The 20,821-nt window shown below is 41.3% G+C and overlaps 1 protein-coding gene across 2 annotated transcripts; it reads right to left on the bottom strand.

The window, feature by feature from the left end:
• Positions 1 to 277: 277 nt before the first annotated feature.
• On the bottom strand, positions 278 to 20,335 carry ABHD13 (abhydrolase domain containing 13). 2 transcript variants are annotated; one of them, XM_059378219.1, is made up of 3 exons: positions 20,074 to 20,335; positions 14,583 to 14,732; positions 278 to 5,319 (listed from the first exon to the last, which is right to left on the bottom strand). In XM_059378219.1, the coding sequence occupies exon 3, from the start codon at positions 5,297 to 5,299 to the stop codon at positions 4,286 to 4,288; it is 1,014 nt and encodes a 337-aa protein (XP_059234202.1). In that variant the 5' UTR covers positions 5,300 to 5,319; positions 14,583 to 14,732; positions 20,074 to 20,335; the 3' UTR covers positions 278 to 4,285. The 2 variants fall into 2 exon arrangements, with proteins under 2 accessions (XP_059234202.1, XP_059234201.1); XM_059378218.1 differs by lacking the exon at positions 14,583 to 14,732.
• Between the last annotated feature and the right edge of the window lie 486 nt (positions 20,336 to 20,821).

Below are 20,821 nucleotides of genomic sequence, written 5' to 3'. Positions count from 1 at the left end.
ACAATCTTTAAAAAAAAAAACTGAGAAAAAGAAAACCTTTGAAAAAAAAGAAAATATTTACTATGAGCCTACATGAAATGTCTTCTGTGGGAAGATAATACGAAGAGAATATAAATCTCACTTCTACTTATCAACCATACCATTACAACAATAAAAATTCATTAATTTCATTATGCATTCAGAAATTTTATTTAACCCTTAGGAAACCTTAATGTCCTACTATATAATTTAGGTTAATAGAAAACTGGGGGAAAAAAAAGACTGAATACAAACTATCTTAAGACATTAATCAAACTTTTAATGTTATCAATTTATTGCATATGTCAGTACAGAAAAATAGAAAGTATATTCTAAATGAAATTTATTGTAAAAAAAAAAAAACAAATGTAAATGTTTGCTTGCCATGGCCAGCACATCGTGTACGATAACATTCAAATCTGAGTCATAAAATTGTATTACTGCTTCAAATAAAATATGGCAAATAACAAAAATATGATTTACATCATGAAACTGGGTTAACTTATTTTATCCTGGATATACTTGAATAAGTCAAAAACAACTTGACTTTCCAGTATTCACTGTACTGACGGAAACTGTCATAAATGATGTTGAACACCACACACTCATCCCCGTTACATTGTGTGCATATGGCACTTTTTGTAAAAAGTGTCTCTTATACGTAGTCCTATTTTTAAACTACATTTTTAGATACAAAATATAAATGGAGGTATATTTGTGCCTTTTGGCAAAAATGTGTTGACTGTCGTTAGGATGAATGCATTCATTTTGCTATATAAATGAATATATTATTTCTGATTAGCTTAGATGATGTGCATATATGGTAGTATAAATAAACAGAAGTGCTCTTCATTTTCTACCCTACTGATTTAAAAAATAGATGTCTGTGCTCTGTCATTTCCAACTTTACCTGAGTGATATGAAAATACATAAATTTAAGTGGATAATCTGAAAGCATTATAACGAATATTTCTCACAGTTTTTTTTTTCTCTTCATTATTTTGTCAAACGTAATAGGAAAAACGGAGAAGGGGAGGTCAGTGCAAGAGTTCAGTATATCTCAATCATGATCTAATTTTAAAAGTGACTTCTGTGACATCCTAGGTAGAAGTTTACCTTATTTTTTCCCAACCTTAAGGAAGAAAGGGACTCAATGCTAAAAACTGTCCTTAAACTGAGATTGTGAGAATATTTATATAAAGCTGAACGTGTCCTTCATTCTGTAATTTGACCAAACAAACCTATTTCCACCTCAAACTAAATCTTACAAAAATAAAAGATGAATATAAAAGCATCCGGTGGTATGAATTTTCAACACAAGAATGTAACTGACATATCACCAAAGCTGGAATTTGGGTAATCACCAAGTATCCACAGCTCATCATGAAAAAAATAAGCTAAGTTGCCCAGTAAAAAGAAAACTGAAAATACCATTTCAGTAAAAATATCAATTTTACAAAGTTATTTGCAACATCAGGTGCTCCAGTCAGTTTCTTGGTTAGAGACGCTTTGCATACAAATGTATTGTTTTGCACCATGAGGTATCCTTTTTGCCGACCTATTCAGTTAATCGTTTCCTGGACCTACACTCAAGAACCAGATCATGTTCCCTTTCCAGCTAGTTCTATTCATTTAGTATCTTTTATCTCTCGCCTGTCACAAATTTCTTCTCCCCATCTTTTGCAAATCCTTTTTTAGTATTTTTTGCCATTCACCCCTCTCCCAACAATCCCTTTTAAAATCATGAATTTTGATCTAAATACAATTTGTATTTTGCCGTATTTAAAATCATCCTAGGATTTCCAAAACTATAGCAGCTTAATAACTTAAAATTCATTCCTCATCTCTTAGAGCCGCTCTTCCAAAACGAGCCAGAAATTAATACACAAGGCAGAAACACCTCTAATCCCACTAAGACATGGGTCCAAATGAAGGAGTGACCCATGAAGAAGTCACATCTGATTAAGACTAACTGTTTTGGCCACAAGATTCGATACGTTTTGAAAAAATGATGCCAGAGGATTCATGGGCCCCCTCTCCCCATCTAAGGACATCTCAAATACAGAAGCCAGGAAGGAAAGATGTACTACAACCCGGAACACACTCTTCCCTCTGCCGCAGGAAGAAATGCCCCTTAATCCCAAGGGAATGAAAGTGGGGGTGGACACAAGTACTTTAGGACTTTTGAAATCCTAGCTTTAGGGAAAATAAAAACAAATATTTATAAACCCTAAAAAAGGAAACAAACAACCAAAAGCAGCATATGACCAAATCACTGGTGAAGAAAAAGCTTTTATACTTCATCAGCATAATATTTACAACTGAAGTCCAAAAGCCCCTCCCCAAGCAGGAGACGGAGCCATCACAGGAACACACAGAGTGCTCTGCAAGCTTCCGAGAATGATACACATCTCGGGTGTGCCACGTGAGCTCACGTCTAAGGACACTACATTTGTTGTATTAACTCTTTTCTTTTTAATACGTTACTATTTAGGATAATCATTCTACATAGCAATGACTGACAAGATGAAAAGTATCCTTTAATCGTGGTGAATTTATACATAAAAATACACCTTCCACGATATGGATTACCAACTTTTAGAAAAGCATGACTTTCTAACAGTAATTTATAGAAAAACAGCATCCTTTAGCAATCACAGTTGCTAGAATGTATTTTTTTCTGAATACTGACATAAAGTGAATAAGAATGCTATTTGGCAAAGTATTTCTAGCCCTATCTCCATGGAAAGATTTTATAATTAAGGTCAAGAACGTTGACCCATTATTTCTCTCTTCTAGCTACTTGCACAAAGCCAATAAATATAGCTGAAATATTCAAAATATGGTATGCTAAAGCTGACGTAATGTAATGGACAGAGCTCAATTACACCTAATTTTTGAGGACGACTTGAAACAACTTAGCACAATAATACCTCATAGCTTATATTTTTTAAGGTAAATCCTGCAAGTTTAAAGGGGCTCTTTTTTTTAAGTAAGATTTTTCTTACTCTTCTATATGTCTAAATGCTATTTCTCACTTATAGCCACTTAATTGTTAGATCTGGTAGTAGGTTCTGTAAGAAAAAGTTCTATAGTTCCTTCACTCCCACATTCCTACATGTAGGAGAGAAATAAATAAGACTTCCTGACACTGTCGTTCAATGCTATCGTAACAACTGGAACATTAAACCAAAGAACAGCTTTTTTGCTTTTGTTTTTGTAACTTTTATTTTCAGAAAGTCCAATAAATGATACCTTGACTTTAGTGGGCTAGATATACCTAGATACTGGACTTAAAAAAATCAAATGTGGGAATTTCTGTAAAATAGTATGTACAATCATGTAATGTAAGACTTGCTAATTTAATTCTTAAACAAGTTCTAATTGTCATTATGACTGCTATTAATGGTTTAGCTGTAGACGTACAAAATTGACAGAAGCTAAAATTCTCTTTGCCACCAAAATTACAAATGTTAAAAAGTTCAAATATGCACATCAAAGCTGCAGTAAAATTCTAAATTTCTATTTTTACATGCCATGATCCAGACTGTACCTAACAAAACACGGTACATTTATATTGAAAAAATGGGGTCCCATTTATTTGTAAGAAAAAGCTGGATCTCAGCATTCACCAGAGCAAAAGTCAATGGCAACCTGCACACAGGCCTCAATTTCACTTCTTGCCAAGAACAAAATAGAGTTTACATAAAAATAGATATGACCCAGGTTACCATATACATTGGTATATGACCGGTAGTATTTACATTAAAAACATTGCATTGCATAATTCAAGGAATAAAATACCATCATGCATTTCATTTTAACTGGTAAGGGGAAGAATGCAGTTAACAGACTACGTTTGCTTACCATGATTGTCCCGGTATTTACTAAAGGCAGAATACTCAAAGGTTTCTCGCTTACGACTCTCCTTCCGCACCCCGCCATTAACCCGAGTGTCACACAGGGCACACCACGTAGGCAACAAGAAACTTTTGAATACAATATGCTATTACACTGGCATATTAAACTAAAGGTATGGGTACATAACCACATTGAAAGGTTGGATGAAAATGTATGAAAGAATCCCAAGAATTCTAGTTCTTCAAATGTAAAAAACTATTTGGATCATCTCAGAGGAGCACTGAAGTCCATTCAAAGTTTAATGTCACTCTTCAGACAAGTACAGACATAACACACTTCTAGGAAGGAACATTCTTTATCATTCTGCACAAATTAAAATACAGTGCATGAATCAAAAGAAACAACATTAGATGATTGTTACGTTAGAGGAAGTTTTTGCCATTTCTTCCGGAGAATGACTTTTGAGGACTTCTCTGATGAACTGTTCGAGGGCAGGAAAGTAGCCCTGGCATTGCCACGTGTCGTTGTGAGTCCCGTCAGGAAAAATGGCCAATCTCTTAGTCCGAGACGGGGACAGCTCATAGAGTTGCTTCATCATCACTGGCGGAATTAACTGGTCAGAGAGTCCAGAGATGAAAAGAGAAGGCATTCTGCACTGAGAGATTTTTCTGTAGGACAAGAATTTATTTTTGTAGCACCACAAAGGAAGGTAACGCATCGGAAAGAAGGAAAATAAAGTGCTGGCCATATGCGGTATGCTTAGAAACGTGTTCTCTACCATAATGGCTGAAATCCTGTGTGAATTTTCAGAGGCCAAGTGAATAGCCACGGCTCCTCCCAAGGAACGGCCGAAAAGGAAAATTTTTGTCTTGTCAAGGTCAGGTCTAGTCATCACATAGTCCAGGACGGCCTCGGAGTCCAAGCAGAGTCCGTCCTCGCTGGCTTCTCCTTCACTCTTCCCATAGCCTCGGTAATCAACAAGCAAAAGATTGACTTTGAGGTTCACCAACATAAGCAACGCATTCGGTAACCTGTGACCTATGTTGCCTGCATTTCCATGGAAATAAATTATAGTTGGGGAATAGGGCGAATTGTCTCCAGTGTATCTTATCAAAATAAGATTCAGACGCACTCCATCTTTGGTTCTGATGAAAATGTTTTCATGGGGAATCCCAGTGGGCATGGGAACATAAAGGCGTGAAGAAGATGGCTGTTCTGGAAAATAAAGCAATACATCCTGGAATTTATATAGAATACCTGCTATTGATACGAATATTAACAAAAGTAAGATAATGCCCCCGTACAGATGAAAAGTCACGATCAAAGGTAAAAGAGAAATACGGCAAAGAGCCCAAGACCAGGAAGCCAAGGCTATTAGCCATCTTTCAACAAAGTTCCACAGCATCCAGGACTTTTCCATGGCCACTCTCCGTAAGTATCCTAGAGAGAGAGAGAGAGAGAATCAGTAATTCAACATACGTTATTTAAAAAGTCAGATTCACGATATAATAAATTATGCTACTGGAGACTCCTCAAAGGGCCCACCCACTGCTGTCCGGATTCCCCTGCTGCTTCTGTCCCCTCAGTCTCCTCTCTCCTGCCACTGCTGTATTTATGAAACACAGAGTTATCAAATGATACTCCTCTTTTAAAAAAGTGCTTAATTACTGCCTGGTACTTTCATTAAGGCATTCTCCTTGATTTGACAGAAGAATCGGTTGAGGCCATGTTCCCAAATTTGTATATGAGGGAAGGGAGGCTCGGGGGCGTAAGTCAACAGCTGTGCTCCCAGCTTCTCAGGCAGAAGAGGCCAGAGGCCAACCAGCAGGATTCCAAAGCTCCTTGTGTGCCCACCAGTGAGCCAGGTAGGCTGAGAAAAAAAATTTCTTTGTACTGACGTCTGACATGTAACACTGTATTATTTTCAGGTGTACAAAATAAGAGTATTTATATATTTTGGGAAATGATCACGACAGTAAGTAGCTAACATCTGTCACCACACACAACTGGAAATTTTTTTTTTCCCCTGTGATGAGAACTTCTAAGATCTACTCTCTTAAAACTTCCAAATAAGCAATACAGTATTAATGATAATTGCCAAACAGTGTATTGTATCCCCATGTCTATTTATTTTACAACTGGAAGTTTGTACATTCACCCATTCCATCCATCCCTGACTCTGGCAACCAACAATCTGTTCTCCGTATCTGTTAAACTTGGGGCTTGGGGGTTCTGTTTTGTTTTGGGTGTGGGAGAGGGGTTAGTTTTTGCAGTTTGTTTTTTTCTGGTCTTTCTCTGACTTAGCTCAGGAAGCACAATGCTCTCAGGTCCATCCATTTTGTCACAACTGGAAGACTTCCTTCTTTTTTATTTTCCTTGTCTGTATGTATCACATTTTCTTTACCCATCCATCCATCCACCAACAGGACGCTTAGGTTATTTCCATATCTTTGCTGTTGTAAGTAATGTTGCAATAAACATGTGGGTCCACATATCTTTTTGAGTCAGTGGTTTTGGATAAATAGCCAGAAGCAGAATTGCCAGATCATATGGTAGTTGTATTTTTAATTTTTTGAAGAACCGCCATATTATCTTTCATAGTGGCTGCACCGTTTACATTCCCACCAAAAGGGCACAAGGGTTTCCATTTCTCCATATCATTGCCAACATTTATTTCTCGTCTTTTTGGTAACAGCCATTCTGACAGATAACGAGAGGATAACTCACTGTGGTTTTTGATTTGTATTTCCCTGATAATTAGTGATGCTCAACATCTTTTCATATACCTACTGGCCATCTGTATGTCTTCTTTGGAAAAATGTCTATTCAGATCTTCTGTCCATTTCATACTCATACTGTTTGCTTTGCTGCTACTGAGTTGTGTAAATTCTTTATATACTTTGGGGACTAACCCCTTATCAGATATATAATTTGCAAATATATTCTCTCATTCAGTAGGCTGTCTTTTCATTTTGTTGGGCAGAAGCTTTTTAGTTTGATGCAGGCTCACTTACTTATTTTGTGCTTTTGCTGCCCCTGCTTTTGATGTCACAGATCCAAAAATCTTTGCCGAGACAGATGTCAGAGGCTTATGGCCAGGTTTTTCTCTAGGAGTTTTATGGTTTCAGGTCTTAAAAGTCCTCAATCCTTTTTGAGTTAATTTTTGTTTATGGTCAAAGATAGGGTCCAGTTTCATTCTTCTGCATGTGGACATCCAGTTTTCCAGCACCATTTGTTAAAGAAACTGACTTTTCCCCCACTGAATATTTTCTTCTTAAAAAAATACTAAATTCTCTTTTACTCACTAATAAAACTACCATAAAGAGGTTATTATTGAATCTAATGTTAGTGACTGATTTTTTAAAATTTTACTGTATTCCATAAGCTAATAAATGTGACATTTTCATTCACTGAATTAAACACTAAAAAAAAAAAAAATCATAAAACCAAGTTAAATTGGATTGGCTATAAAGATGAGTTAGATGACTTAACAAATTTGATTTTTACCATTATCTCACCAAACACTACTTTACACTACTTCGCTAAACACAGACTTTCAAATTTGAGTTCTTATCCAAATGACTGTGAATGTACACCGACAACAGGACATTTTTCTGAAGTTTCTCTGAAATCAACACTGCCACCCAGTTGTAGCAAGTTTTATTACAATGAGCTCCGTGGTAAGCCAGAGAAAAGCAGGTATGTGAGGTAAAAGAAAAATTCAAGCTTAACTATTGTAGAAGCAGCAATCCCTGAGCAGCAGATATCAAGAACTGGTTAAAAACCAGACTGAAAGTGGTTGCATTATAGCAGCCAAATAATCCAATTACATTCAATCTGACAACTTTTTGCAGATCAGTAATCAATCAATGCCTTTACAACCTATAACAGCAATTTATCTACAGCGCTCAGATCAGTCAGAGCTATTCTATATTCCTTCAACACAGCGGATACGTCTCAACAAACACATCTGGCCCACTTAAACTTTTCATTATAAGTGATACCAATGATTGCCATTTGTACCCAACAGGTGTACTGGAGAAATGCAAAAACACACCAGCATTAACTTTTTACATCAAAATAAAACTTTTGTGTGTGTGTAATGATTAGGATTAACAGGGTTTGAGATAAAAAACAAACATATTAGAGCATTGCACTATTTGGAAAATAAGATACCATTTAAGAAATTTCTTTGTGAACAATTTTTCTATCTTTTTCATGGTTAGAGCCAATCATTTATGACAGTTATCAGAGAGAGGAGTAACTCAAAGTACCATTTATTTGGAGATTTAGTAGGAAAAATACACAGTAAAATTTCATCCACTTAAATTCTGCTCTACCGGGCGCCTGGGTGGCTCAGTGGGTTAAGCCGCTGCCTTCGGCTCAGGTCATGATCTCAGAGTCCTGGGAACGAGTCCCGCATCGGGCTCTCTGCTCAGCGGAGAGCCTGCTTCCCTCTCTCTCTGCCTGCCTCTCCATCTACTTGTGATTTCTGTCAAATAAATAAATAAAATCTTTAAAAAAAAAATCTGCTCTACCATGTATTTCCTGAATAATCTTATGTTTATCACTTATTTCCAATCTAAAATTTCTTTTTCAGTAGAATGAGAATTTTTAAAATGCCTATATATAAGGCCGGTCAACATTACCAAATGAAACTAATTTAAAAAGCATTTACAAATGCTATAGAAATATGTTAACTGTATTTGCTTTTGTGACTCGTATTTCTAGCTGTACTACTATGTTCCTAAGCATGTTCTACTCAAATTAGCATCAATATCTGAATGTACCAAGCAAATCTAGAAATTTGATAAGGGCCCCTATATCCTGGATAATCAAGAATTGACCAATTTTCAAATTAAACAAAAACTACCGCACTATCTCATATATATAAATAAATAAAAAACATAGAAAAAAGAGTTACAATTTTCAATTATTCAAACTTAGAAAAATTATCCTTTTAAAGCAGGCTCTGTAATATCTAATTTCAACATAAAATATTGAACTTAAATCTATAAGCCTAAGAACTATCTTTCTCTTTTTCACTACTCTATTCCCTACTGGGTAGTACACCACTTTACATACATTCAAGACTAAAATATTTTTTGAATGAACAATCTAGTAATATACCTTATTACTGGATTGTTTCAGTAACTTATTAGACTTCTGAGGAAACATAACTGTATTCTGAGCACTGGACATATATATATTTAAGACGGGACATCAGAAAGATGGCATATTTGAGTTTACTTATGGTTAGAAATAAGAGGAATTAAATTTGCAGTTTTCCACAAAGCAGTCCTGAAAAGTCACCTTAACTAAATGACTTTGTGATAAACAACATAAACTTATATTCTTAAACCGTGGAAGACAGAATCGAAGTCAGTCCATTTGGAGGAATATCAAATGGAAATCAACTTTAAGGACAGGTGAATAAAAACTGCTCTGAAGTGTGTATGCTGTCTCTTTTTTTTTTTTTTTAAGATTTTATTTATTTGACAGAGAGAGAGCGAGCACACACTTCTATGATCTTAAGAATTGAGGCAAGCAAGCCTAATATATGGAAGGACTTTTTAAATTTCCTAAATGTATTAAAACTATCGGCAAAATACAATTACTAGAGCCATCTGCTGGCATGTAAAAACAACTTCGTGTAGACCCAGACGTTATGAAAGGCAATGAAAATGAACAGTGCCTCTAATACAGTCCACTTCACAGATCATACAGCCAGTGATACGCAAGTTTTCCACGTATTTTGTCAATAACTTAGTGTGAGTAAAGGGTTAACAAAACCTCTTCTCCAGCATGAAAAAATGACCTCTGGTTAACCTTCTAGTACTGTTTCCCTGGAAACCTCATGAAGGTGGGATGCCAGCTTTTTCAAAGCAACATTTTGTGTGGTAAACTTGACCCCTAGTGGTGAGCTACACCTGGATTGAGCAAACACTGAGTAGGGCTACACATGTCCCGTAGGAATCAAAAAGAAAGCCTTCTCTCCGTGGGGACTGGACTTGGAACTGGTGTGCTCTTTGCACCTGGATGCGATGTCCTGGTGCTGTTACAGAAGATACTCTCTCCCACGGAGCAGGAAGCCGCTAAGTCAGGGTGGCACGTGCTCCCGCCCACGTCACCTTTCCTCTAACCTTAGCTATTACTGGGGACCAATGCACCTGATGCTGACGTGCTGCGTTTGTATCCTCTATCTTTCAAAAAGGGGAAAGACAAGTATGGCCTCTCAGGTCTTGAGCGTGAATATCCAGTTGAACCCAAGACCACTGCTGCCGGTCATGGACAATAAACAAGGCGACTGTACATTTTATGGGGGCATCTATGGGGCAAAACATTTATGAAATGTGATGCTAAATTTACGAAATGTGTTGCCAAAAGAGATGCATTATCTGCCAGGTTCTTCTGTATGCTCAAATGCATTTGCTGATATCACCTTCGTATACTGAACAACCAAGAAAGATGATGAGATTATATATGCAAAGTTAAACCAAAGTTTATACGAACTAGAAGGGTTGCTGAGAGGGAAAGAGCATCAGACCTACAGATAACAGAAACTCAGTCAACCAGTATCTTCTCATCTTCCATGCTTCTACATTATTATGTTTTAACCTTATGCCCACATTTAAATATCTGACTTATTCCCATTTCTCAGTTCTGCTCTTGCTACGCTATCACACAAGGTCTCACATGTCAAATGTCTCTCAAATTCGTCTACCTGTGGCTTTAACCACTCCAAAAACTCTCTACTTAGTGTCTAAGAACCTGGTGCATGAACCTTCACCACGATCTCTCATAAAAAGTAAACCTCACACCACCTCACACCAGTCAGAATGGCTAAAATTGTCAGGAAAGGACAGATGCTAGCGAGGATGCGGAGCACTGTCAGTGGGAATGCAAACTGATGCAACCACTCTAGAAAACAGCATGGAGGTTCTTCAAAAAGTTGAAAATAGAGCTACCCTACGACCTGGCAATTGACCCTAAAGATACAAATGTAGTGATCTGAAGGGGCACGTGCACCCAAAGGGTCATAGCAGCAATGTCCACAATAGCCAAACTATAGAAAGAATCTAGATGTCCATCAGCAGATGAATGGATAAAGATGTGGTGTATACAGTGGAATACTATGTAGGCATCAAAAGAATGCAATCTTGCCGTCTGCAAGGATGTGGATGGAACTAGAGGGTATTATGCTGAGCAAAATAAGTCAATCAGAGAAAGACAATTATCATATGATCTCCCTGATAAGAAGGATTTGAGAGGCAACATGGGGGCTTTGGTGGGTAAGGAAGGAAAAATGAAACAAGACGGTATCGGGAGGGAGACAAATCATCAGAGACTCTTTTTTTTTTTAAGATTTTATTTATTTATTTGACAGAGAGAAATCACAAGTAGGCAGAGAGGCAGGCAGAGAGAGAGAGGAGGAAGCAGGCTCCCCGCTGAGCAGAGAGCCCGATGCGGGACTCGATCCCAGGACCCTGAGATCATGACCTGAGCCGAAGGCAGCAGCTTAACCCACTGAGCCACCCAGGCGCCCCATCAGAGACTCTTAATCTCAAAAAACAAACTGAGGGTTGCTGGGGAGAGGGGGTAGGGAGAGGGTGGTTGGGTTATGGACATTGGGGAGGGTATGTGCTATGGTGAGTGCTGTGAAGTGTATAAACCTGGCGATTCACAGACCTGTACCCTTGGGGCTAATAATACATTATATGTTAATAAAAAATAAAAAATTTTAAAAAAAGTAAACCTCATTTACTAATAAATCCAATGGATTTTTCTCAATTCACACTGCAACACCACAATCCTCAGCAGCACTAGACACTGACTCCTCCTTGGCTTCCAGTATACCCAAATCCCAGTGTTCCTCCCTCTGCTACACCCCTAAAAGTCGGAATCTTCCCAGGTCCTGTCCATTTATCTACTTCCCCTCCCTCAGCGATCTCATTCTCTCTCATGGCTCAAACTATCACACTTGTGTATAACTTACTTCAATTCTCTGTGTCTACTGCATCTCCAATCTCAATTTATCTATTCCCTGAGTATCTGATGCTCACTGACACCTCAAACGTATCTACAAACAGCCACATCCTTTCTCCTCCCCTCACATTTTGTATGTTTTATTGTCAATTACTAAAAACAAACAAACAAACAAACAAAAAAACACATGGTGTGCAAACAAATAACTTTTTTAAAAAACACAGGTGAAATCCTGGAGTTCAATATATAATAACGTGTAAACTAAAATTTAATTAATGTGTGACAGTTTCAAAAAATGAGCACATCATTAGAACATGCACAGGTCTTAACTTTGAATGAAAAAAGTCAACATTAAAAATAATCTCGTGCTTTTTATTTAGATGAAGTGATCAGAGTCATCAAACGGATATTACTACGCACTTCTCAAGAAATGATCTATTGAGGGGCGCCTGGGTGGCTCAGTCGATGAAGTGGCCAACTCTTGATTTTTTTTTTTTTTTTAAGATTTTATTTATTTATTTGACAGACAGAGATCACAAGTAGGCAGAGAGGCAGGCAGGGAGAGAGAGGAGGAAGCAGGCTCCCCAACTCTTGATTTTGATGCAGGGTCAGGAGACCGAGCCCCAAGTCAGGCTCCCAGCTCAGCAGGGAGTCTGCTTCTCTCCCTCTCCCTCCGCCTCCGCCTCCGCCCCTGCTGGTCTCTCCCTCCGCCTCTGCCCCTGCAGGAGCTCGCTCTCCCTTGCTCGCTCTCTCTCAAATAAAAATCTTTAAAAAAAAATCTGTTAGAAGCACTACTAATTTTTATTATAATGTTTAGATAAAGTAGATACGATCATTTTCCTTTTAAAAGAACAGTTTTGAAGTACCAGCCACATCCTGATGTACTACAGAAGCACTTTAATCAGGAACAGAAGCCCCAGACCTGGGATGATCCCCTGGAGAATGTATGGTCCTCATTAACTTGTTTTATTCACCTTTAGTGCTCCATGTGCTTCAGGTTTGTAAATGTTAGACCGTCCTGAGTACACAGTCACCAATTTAAGACTAAAAATAAAAACGATCTGAAGCCGTGAAGCTGTCAGAACCATCACGTTGGCTGCAGCGTGAGCGGGTATAAGTCACGGAGCCGGTGACAGGAGCGCTCACCTGACCTCCATTAGTCACCTCAGGCGCTCCCTCGTTTATATGCACTTGGGAGAACTGCAAATGGTTCCATTTTATTTAAATAAATATTGTCTAAGTTGATGCTCAAAAAAAAAAAAAAAAAAAAGAGAGAGAGACCAGTACCAAAGTAACGCCCCTGGTCAATGACACGAGTCCTCAGAACACAAGCACAAACCCCCGTAGAGGTTCTCAAAGCCAGCCCAGGCCCCTGGAGCGGACCCAGAGTTGGTTTCCCAGGCCCGGCAGATTCCAGGGCATCCTACCTGCTACTTGAAGATGAAAGACAACGCCACAAATACATGCAGATCCTACCTCATGTGACTCTCAAGTGACTCACGATCTACTCAGGGGCACGCGTCACAGCACATGTCTAACATCCACCGATCTAATCACAGAGGACACGAAGACAATCAAAGATCACAACTGCCCTTAAATACAGCAACTATGTGTCCTTTACAACAGAATTTGAGTAATCTCTACATTTCAACATGCTTGGTTACTTACAGAAACCAAGTGGAGATTTACGCAAACTTTTAAAAACAGGACAAAGCACAACTCCACGTTTAAGGATTTCTCTTACTTGCCATCAAATGGCTATCTATGCCACTTATTTTTATTACTGAGCACAATTGTTCTCAGGAACTAGAAGTATTCAAGCATAATCTAAGTAAATACTTGGCAATCAGTGTCCAGGAAATCAGAGCAGTCGAAGTGGATGATCTTTAAGGTCCTTATTAGGCCTCAGACCTTTCTACGCCAGTGGCTGCACTGCACAGTCCTAAGGGCCACAAGACCCTTCTGAGGTATCTTCAAGATCCATGTTATAATGGCACTAAGACACGATTTGCCTTTTCACTGCGGCATTAACTGTAGGAAACCACTGCGGGAGAACGGCAGCCGCCTGAGCAACAACGAAGGCAGCGCCACCCAGAGGCAAGAGCCTGGGAGTGCCATTCTTTATCCCCACGAACTCCAGGAAAGGAGCCAAAAGTCAGTTTTACTTAAGAATGTCACTGAAAAAGTCGTAAAAATTATTAATTTACTTATATCATAGCCAATAAGTATACATCTTTAACATTTTGTGTGATGAATGTGTGACAAAATGGAGAGGACACAAAAAACCCTAGGGCCCTGCACTGAAATTCAGAGTCGAGAGCTGAACTAGCTGCTTTTTTTAGGTGACAACAATTTTACTTAAAAAGATCACTGACAAACTATGGCTATTCAGACTTCGGTGCCTGCAGACATGTTATGGAAAACGAATGTGAAGTTGCCAATAGCCTCCCATGACTTCAGAGGCTTTCCGGCTGGCACCACGGTAATGATGGTACCAGCAAATGCAATTTGATAACCTTTTCGATTACCAACATTTGAAAGAATCTGCCCAACACAGCAAACAAGTATGTTCCAAATGAGCAATGAATGCTGTCACATCAAGCAGAAGTAACAGTCCATTATAAGACAAACCTATGGATTTTAATGTAACAAAGACAAAAGTTCTTTGATCCAAGTTTCAGATTCCACAATGTAACCAGCCCTTAAGAAACTACTACCTGTTGGGCGCCTGGGTGGCTCAGTGGGTTAAGCTGCTGCCTTCGGCTCAGGTCACAATCTCAGGGTCCTGGGATCGAGTCCCGCATCGGGCTCTCTGCTCAGCAGGGAGCCTGCTTCCTCCTCTCTCTCTGCCTACTTGTGATCTCTCTCTGTCAAATAAATAAATAAAATCTTTAAAAAAAAAAGAAAAAGAAAAGAAAAAAGAAACTACTACCTGTTGAGTATCGGACCAATATCAAAGAACATCTGTAATACTCTTCTCTTTACAAGTTTTGTGTGAACCTGATTTGCTTCACACAGTTCACCTAAAACAACCTATCTTCGGAGAATAAATACAGAAACATGATAATATACCTTCTGCTAAGCAGACATTAAAGATATTTACAGAAATGTAAAACAATGCCATACTCCTCAAAACAGCTGCTCTCGACAAAAAATATATTAACACGTAATGAACTTTTTACTGCCATTTTAAAATGTTATATACGTTAAAAACTCCCAACTTTAATTTCTAACACAGTAAATATCTCTCTCTAGAGTACACATATAAAGAAACACTTCGGCATCCTTGATAATTCTTTACAATGTAAAGAGGTTCTGAGACCAGAAAGTTTGAAAACCACTGTTTCGGAGAGTCTAACTATACAACCTTACTGTCTTTTTCCTCCAGAAACTTGACTCCTTCAGATTAAGAATGAGGTACTATAGGGGAGGACTAGATAACTAGATAACTATCATCCTAAATACCCCAGAAATCTACTTGAAGACTGACAGAATAAACTCCACAACGAAGGGAGAGCAGGGGCCACATCGAAGTGGATTCCTACAGTTGGGACTTCCAAGAACTAGGGGAATAAAGTGGGGCAAGAGCACTTCCTTGGCTCGTTCCGGTCTTAGGTGAAAAGCATTCAGTCTTTCATCACTGAGTAGGATGTTACTTGTAAGTTTAATATAGTACGGCCTTCATTATGTTGAAATAGATCCCTCATACCCACTCTGTGGACAGTTTTTATCATGAAATCAGATGTCCAATTTTTTCAGAAGGTATTTCTGAATGCTGAAATGATCTTATGATTTTTATCCTTCACTTCATTAATGTGTTGCATCATGCTGACTGAAAATAATGAACTATTTTTGCATCCCCTGAAAAAAAAAATCCCTGACACTAATATAACACTGTATGTTAACTCTACTGGAATTAAATAAAAACATAAAATAAAACCAGAACCTTCCCCCCCAAAAGAACAATGTACTACAGTAATTTAAATATTTTGTGTCTTATAATATAGACAGGTTGCTAAAACTTGCTAGATTCTGGAAGAGAAATATCTTTAATAAAAACACCTAGCATTCTTCAGGTTCCCAAGGATCATAAACTAGAAGACAGATGGCAAACTCTGGAGGGAGAACTTTCTGCCTAGGCAAAAGTTCTATGTCACTCCAGGCGAGGCTTGTACCCAGTGACTCTTGCTTCACACATTCTCAGATCACTAGCCAAGTTCACATTTAACCCACTGATCCACGCAGGTGCCCCGCAAGTCCACATTTAAATATGGCAACTCATTCTGAATGGGTATTCCCACATATCACTTTTTTACCTTGGGTCTTGGTTCCCATATTTGGAGAAGGGAGCTCTTACCTGAATAATCCGTAAGATCTCACAAATTCTATTTTATGGGTGACAGAGAAAAAGTAAAGGTAGAGTTGGAAAATAAGCACTAGATTATAAATAGTCTTTGTTAACTAGTACAGTAGAAGGTTGGAGGGCCCAGTTATATGACTTTAATGAGTAACTGAAAAGTTAGTGAGTGAGCTAAGTATGCACCAAGATTAAAAATGAGTCTCTAGAAATCTCCAATGTGCACAGACACAGTGATTTTATATTTCAATTAGGGTTTGTGAGGTATTTTATTCATCATACATTTTTAGTCTCCTTCCCAGACCACTACTGTCAAAGTCACATATTTTTAAAGCACACAGAGTTAAAGTTGTAGAAAATGACTTTGGCGGAGCAACCTTCACATAAAACACAGCATGCTTTAGGAGTACGTGATTACTGAGAGGGGAGAAAGAAGAGTCAGGAATATACAGGGAACTACCATGAGTTTTCATGAACTCTGAAATGTCTTGTTTTTGCTTTACTTAATGGAACTCGGGTTAGTCTCTCCAATAAAAAGTAATGACACAATGGCAAGTGCTACATTAAAGATTAATTTCAAGTCTAGAGTAACAAGCACCATCAACTTTTTCCTTGCCAAGAGATATTATCACTTCCCTCTGAAGTCTGTAATCTATTCAGATCAGTTATCTATCCAGCTATATTTTATCCCCAAATCATAAAGAAAACTTAAATAAATCAAGAACTAAAACTTAAATTATGGGAATGAATACATTTTAATTATCACTGCCTCAATAGCAGAGTAGATCAGACAAATATGTTATTCTTTCAATCGTACTTAAAATCATATTTTAATAAAAGTTGGAATTCTCATACAAAAAAGTAAATGCTAACTATCTTGATTATTTTAATTGCGAGTGCTTACATTGTATTATACAGTGTGTAGTGATTTACTGATTCTGCCAACAGTCCAAGATCTTTGAAAAGTACTGAAGATGTTTACCAGTCCGTGAAAGAGAAATTCCCCCTGACACTGACTGAAGGGTCACCAATTACACACATGCCATGGAGAAAGTCCTCAATCATGAATGTACTATTATTTTTAAAGGCCCCTAAGTCTATCTCAAACTGGTAATTTTGGGAACAGCTTGTTTAAAAATAAAAACTCATCATTTGTTAACAAGCATACCTCCAAGTGACAGAATGGGTTCACGTGAAGGCTGGAAACCACAGACATCAAATCCATGCGTCATTGTTAACGGCCAGATCACAAGGGACAGGAGGGTCCCAGGCTGCTCATCAGCTACTCGGAGGGAATTCAGTTTCCAATCACATTTCAAGTACCACAGCACTCGGGTTCAACCCTCCTACATCAACGTATCTCCTTCTCTGCTAAGCAGGGAGAAGCGAAGAAACCATGGCAGCCGCACAGCGGACGTGGAAACACAAGCAGCTATCAGTGTGCGGGAGACACCACACAATGAATTATCTACTTCCCTAATGGGTACCCACATGTCATCAATAATGAAAAAGGGGGTATTAATAGTCCTCGGGGACAAATGAACAACAACGGCCTACAGAAATGCTGGATAGGAACCGAATCGTTCAGAGCGCGCTCTGAACTGGGATTTAAACCCGCCTGAGCAGAAACCTCAGACACATGTACCAACAGCCACACGGAGAGCATGTGTGTGCTTCGGCTTTACTTGTAACATGAGAGACTTGGCAAATACAGTCAACTCTGACAGAACAAAGATGACAGATTACTGTCACTATGCAAGCCAATCACAGTTTGTTCTGAGATTATAAATAGCTACAAGGAAGAAAATTGTTTAAAAAGATTCACAAAGGCTAAAAATGCAAATAGTAATGTTAAATTAAGACTGATAACGAACTTCAAAACACTTCCAACTTATGAAGCGGGTACAGTTCTAGCCACTTTATATTAACTAGATGGATGAAACTTAAAAATTATTTTCTTCTAATGATTCTCAGGCTACCTCATTAATGCATTTAGTTCAAGCGCTAGAAATACACCTCTGCAACTTTAGAACGTACTGCTGTAGGAGTTAAGACATATTAGAAAAGGTAACAAAATATAACAATTCATTATGAAGTGTATCATTTGAGGGAAAATCATCTTAATTAGAAGAATTAGAAAAACTAGAAACTCTTTTGGTCTCAATTTAAGAAGGGCATCTATGGGCCTCAGGCCTTCCTGGGGTGATTAAACAAGAACTAGAAAGATTTTTAGAATCTGAGTTATCACTGAGTCCTAAATGAGTGAAAGACAGAGACACAGGAGTAGATTCCCCTGAGATGAGAAACAAGAGACGGGCGATCATAGGAAAACCTATCTCTAAGTGATACTGTTAACCCAGAACAACTTGGTTCCTAAATGCTGTCACTCAGAGGGCAAAGGGGCTGGAGGTGTGTCTGAGAAAGCATGTGGGCCCCAGGATGGGGAGGTAGAGACAGCCAGGAGCTGCCTTACAGGCACCATCTCAGATCAACGACCAATGGGCGGCAGTGCCACGCAGTGGAAAGAGACGTTTTCCAGCTTGGTCTGTTATTACCTGGGTGACTTTCGTCCACTCACTTAGCTTCTCTAAATGCATGTTTCCGCACAGATAAGGGCGAGATGAAACGTGTAATTGAAACACTGCTGGGATCAATGTAATAGGTAGTGTGTTATTGCAGCTGCTTCTACAAAACAAAATTTAAAGTGATTTATGATCCACCAGAGCCGGGTGAGTGAAAGTTAAGCACAGCTACAGGTCCTGCTACACTTGCATTAAATAATGGGTACGACTCACCGGAGAATACCTGAGTCCTTGCGCACAGGAAATAACTCGGGCAATGCCCTACTTGTTCTGTCAAAACCCAGCTCGGGTAGCAGCTCCTTCAGAAAGCCTTCCCTGGCCCTGGCCCTGGCCCGGGGCGCCCGCCCCACGCTCTGCGCCCGCACGCGGACGGGGGCACTGGCTGCCGCAGCAGGGCCGGGCACCGGTCTCGCACCGGCGGGCCGTCCGCGAGGCCGGGGCGGCACCCACTGGGTCCCACGCTCTCGGCAGACCGTGCCGGGCGCGCAGCGAGGCTGCACAGGTACCGAACGGAGCAGCCGGGGGTCCGGGTCGGCCCCGGGGAGAGGACAGCGCCCGGGAACAGCCAACGGCTCCTTCCTGAAACGAATCGGACTTTCCCGCAGAAAACGCGACGCGTGTGAGCGCGCACACACACAAGTACGACCCCGAGCGGGACGAAGCCGGGAGGGGCTCCGCGCGGACCCAACCCCGAGCTCGCCGCCCGTCCGGTCTCGCGGGTCTCACTCCGCGACCGGCCCCCGGCAAAGCTCCGTGGAGCGGCCGCAGAGCCAGCGGGGCTGCGGGGTCAGGACACCGGGGCAGGCACAGCGCGGAAGCGTTTTGCACAATAAGAAACGCCGCGGGGAGCCGCAGCACGACGGGCTCCGGCCGCGCCGGGTGCGCTCGCGCGGCTTCCCCGACGCCCCAAACTTGCCCGCGTGCACCCGCGGGTCCCCGCGCCCCAGCAGCCGGCGACCTTCCGGCGCGCGGCGCCTCGGGGCGGGGGAGGCCGGGGTGGGGGCGGGGCGCCGCGGTCCCCCAGTACCGGTCCCGGGGCGCCGCTGGGAGCGCCGCGGCGCGGGTTCGGACACCGGCTCCGGGGCCGGTCGCCGCCCGGCACCCGGGGCCGTCGGTCACGGCGCGCCCGCGGCCCCGCTGCGCCTCCGTCCGGGCCCCTCGCCCGGCCCCGTCCGCGTCGCGCAGCCCCGGGGAGGCCCCGCCGGCCGCCCCCCGCGACCCTGCCCCGGCGGGAGCGCCCCGGGCCCGGCGGCCGCGCCCCGCACTTACTTAGACCCGCTCGCAGGCTGCGCAGTCGGCCGCGGACTCGGAACCCGGCGCCGCGCAGCAGCGTCCCCCCGCGCGGCTTCCGTCGCTCCTCATCGTCCTCCGCCAGCCGCGGGGCCGCCGCCGTCGCCACGGTCGAGCCCGGAGCGCTTGCGGCGCCGCTCTCGGCTCCTCCACTTCCGGCCCACGCTCGGTGTCGCCGGCAAATGTCCCCGCCGGCTCCCACATCACCTGCTCCCCTCTCCGCCTTCCTCCCCCGAGTGGGAACCCGACCCGCCCTCCCGGGCATGCGCACAAACCGCAGTCGGGGGAGTCCCCGCGACGGTGGCCCGCGCGGACAAGATACCTTGGAGCCCGGCCCGCGGCGTGGGGGAGCTCGCGGGTCGCTCCCCGGTGGCTTCTGCGCCCGGGGTCCCTGGAGGCCTTCCAGCCTCATCCGAGGACCTCAGGGTGAGTGTTGGTAACGCACCAGACTTCCCTTCAGGACACAGTCTAAGCGTGCGCACAAATAAGCATTAATTACATAAGAAAGCGTGTCTGCCTGGTAGAGTTACCGGGTAGTAGAGTGCGTTCCCCCAAGTACTTAAAAGGCGTGCATAGCTCACGTTGTTTCGGTTTCTCGCAGCCCTGCCCTCTCCTGCCTCTATCAGAGGCCTGAACCTGGGGACCCTAGAGGGCCTTTCAAAGAAAAAGAATACAAACTTTATCTTATTTTTGCAAATTTTACAAAAGCACAAGACCAGAGGAACAT

Source organism: Mustela nigripes, chromosome 15, assembly GCF_022355385.1.
Source record: "Mustela nigripes isolate SB6536 chromosome 15, MUSNIG.SB6536, whole genome shotgun sequence".
NCBI classification, from domain to species: Eukaryota; Metazoa; Chordata; class Mammalia; order Carnivora; family Mustelidae; genus Mustela; species Mustela nigripes.
This window is presented reverse-complemented; position numbering and strand designations above follow the sequence as displayed.

Coding starts and splice junctions, on each gene's coding strand:
- ABHD13 (XM_059378219.1), bottom strand. CDS start 5,299: ATGGAAAAGTCCTGGATGCTGTGGAACTTTGTTGAAAGATGGCTAATA.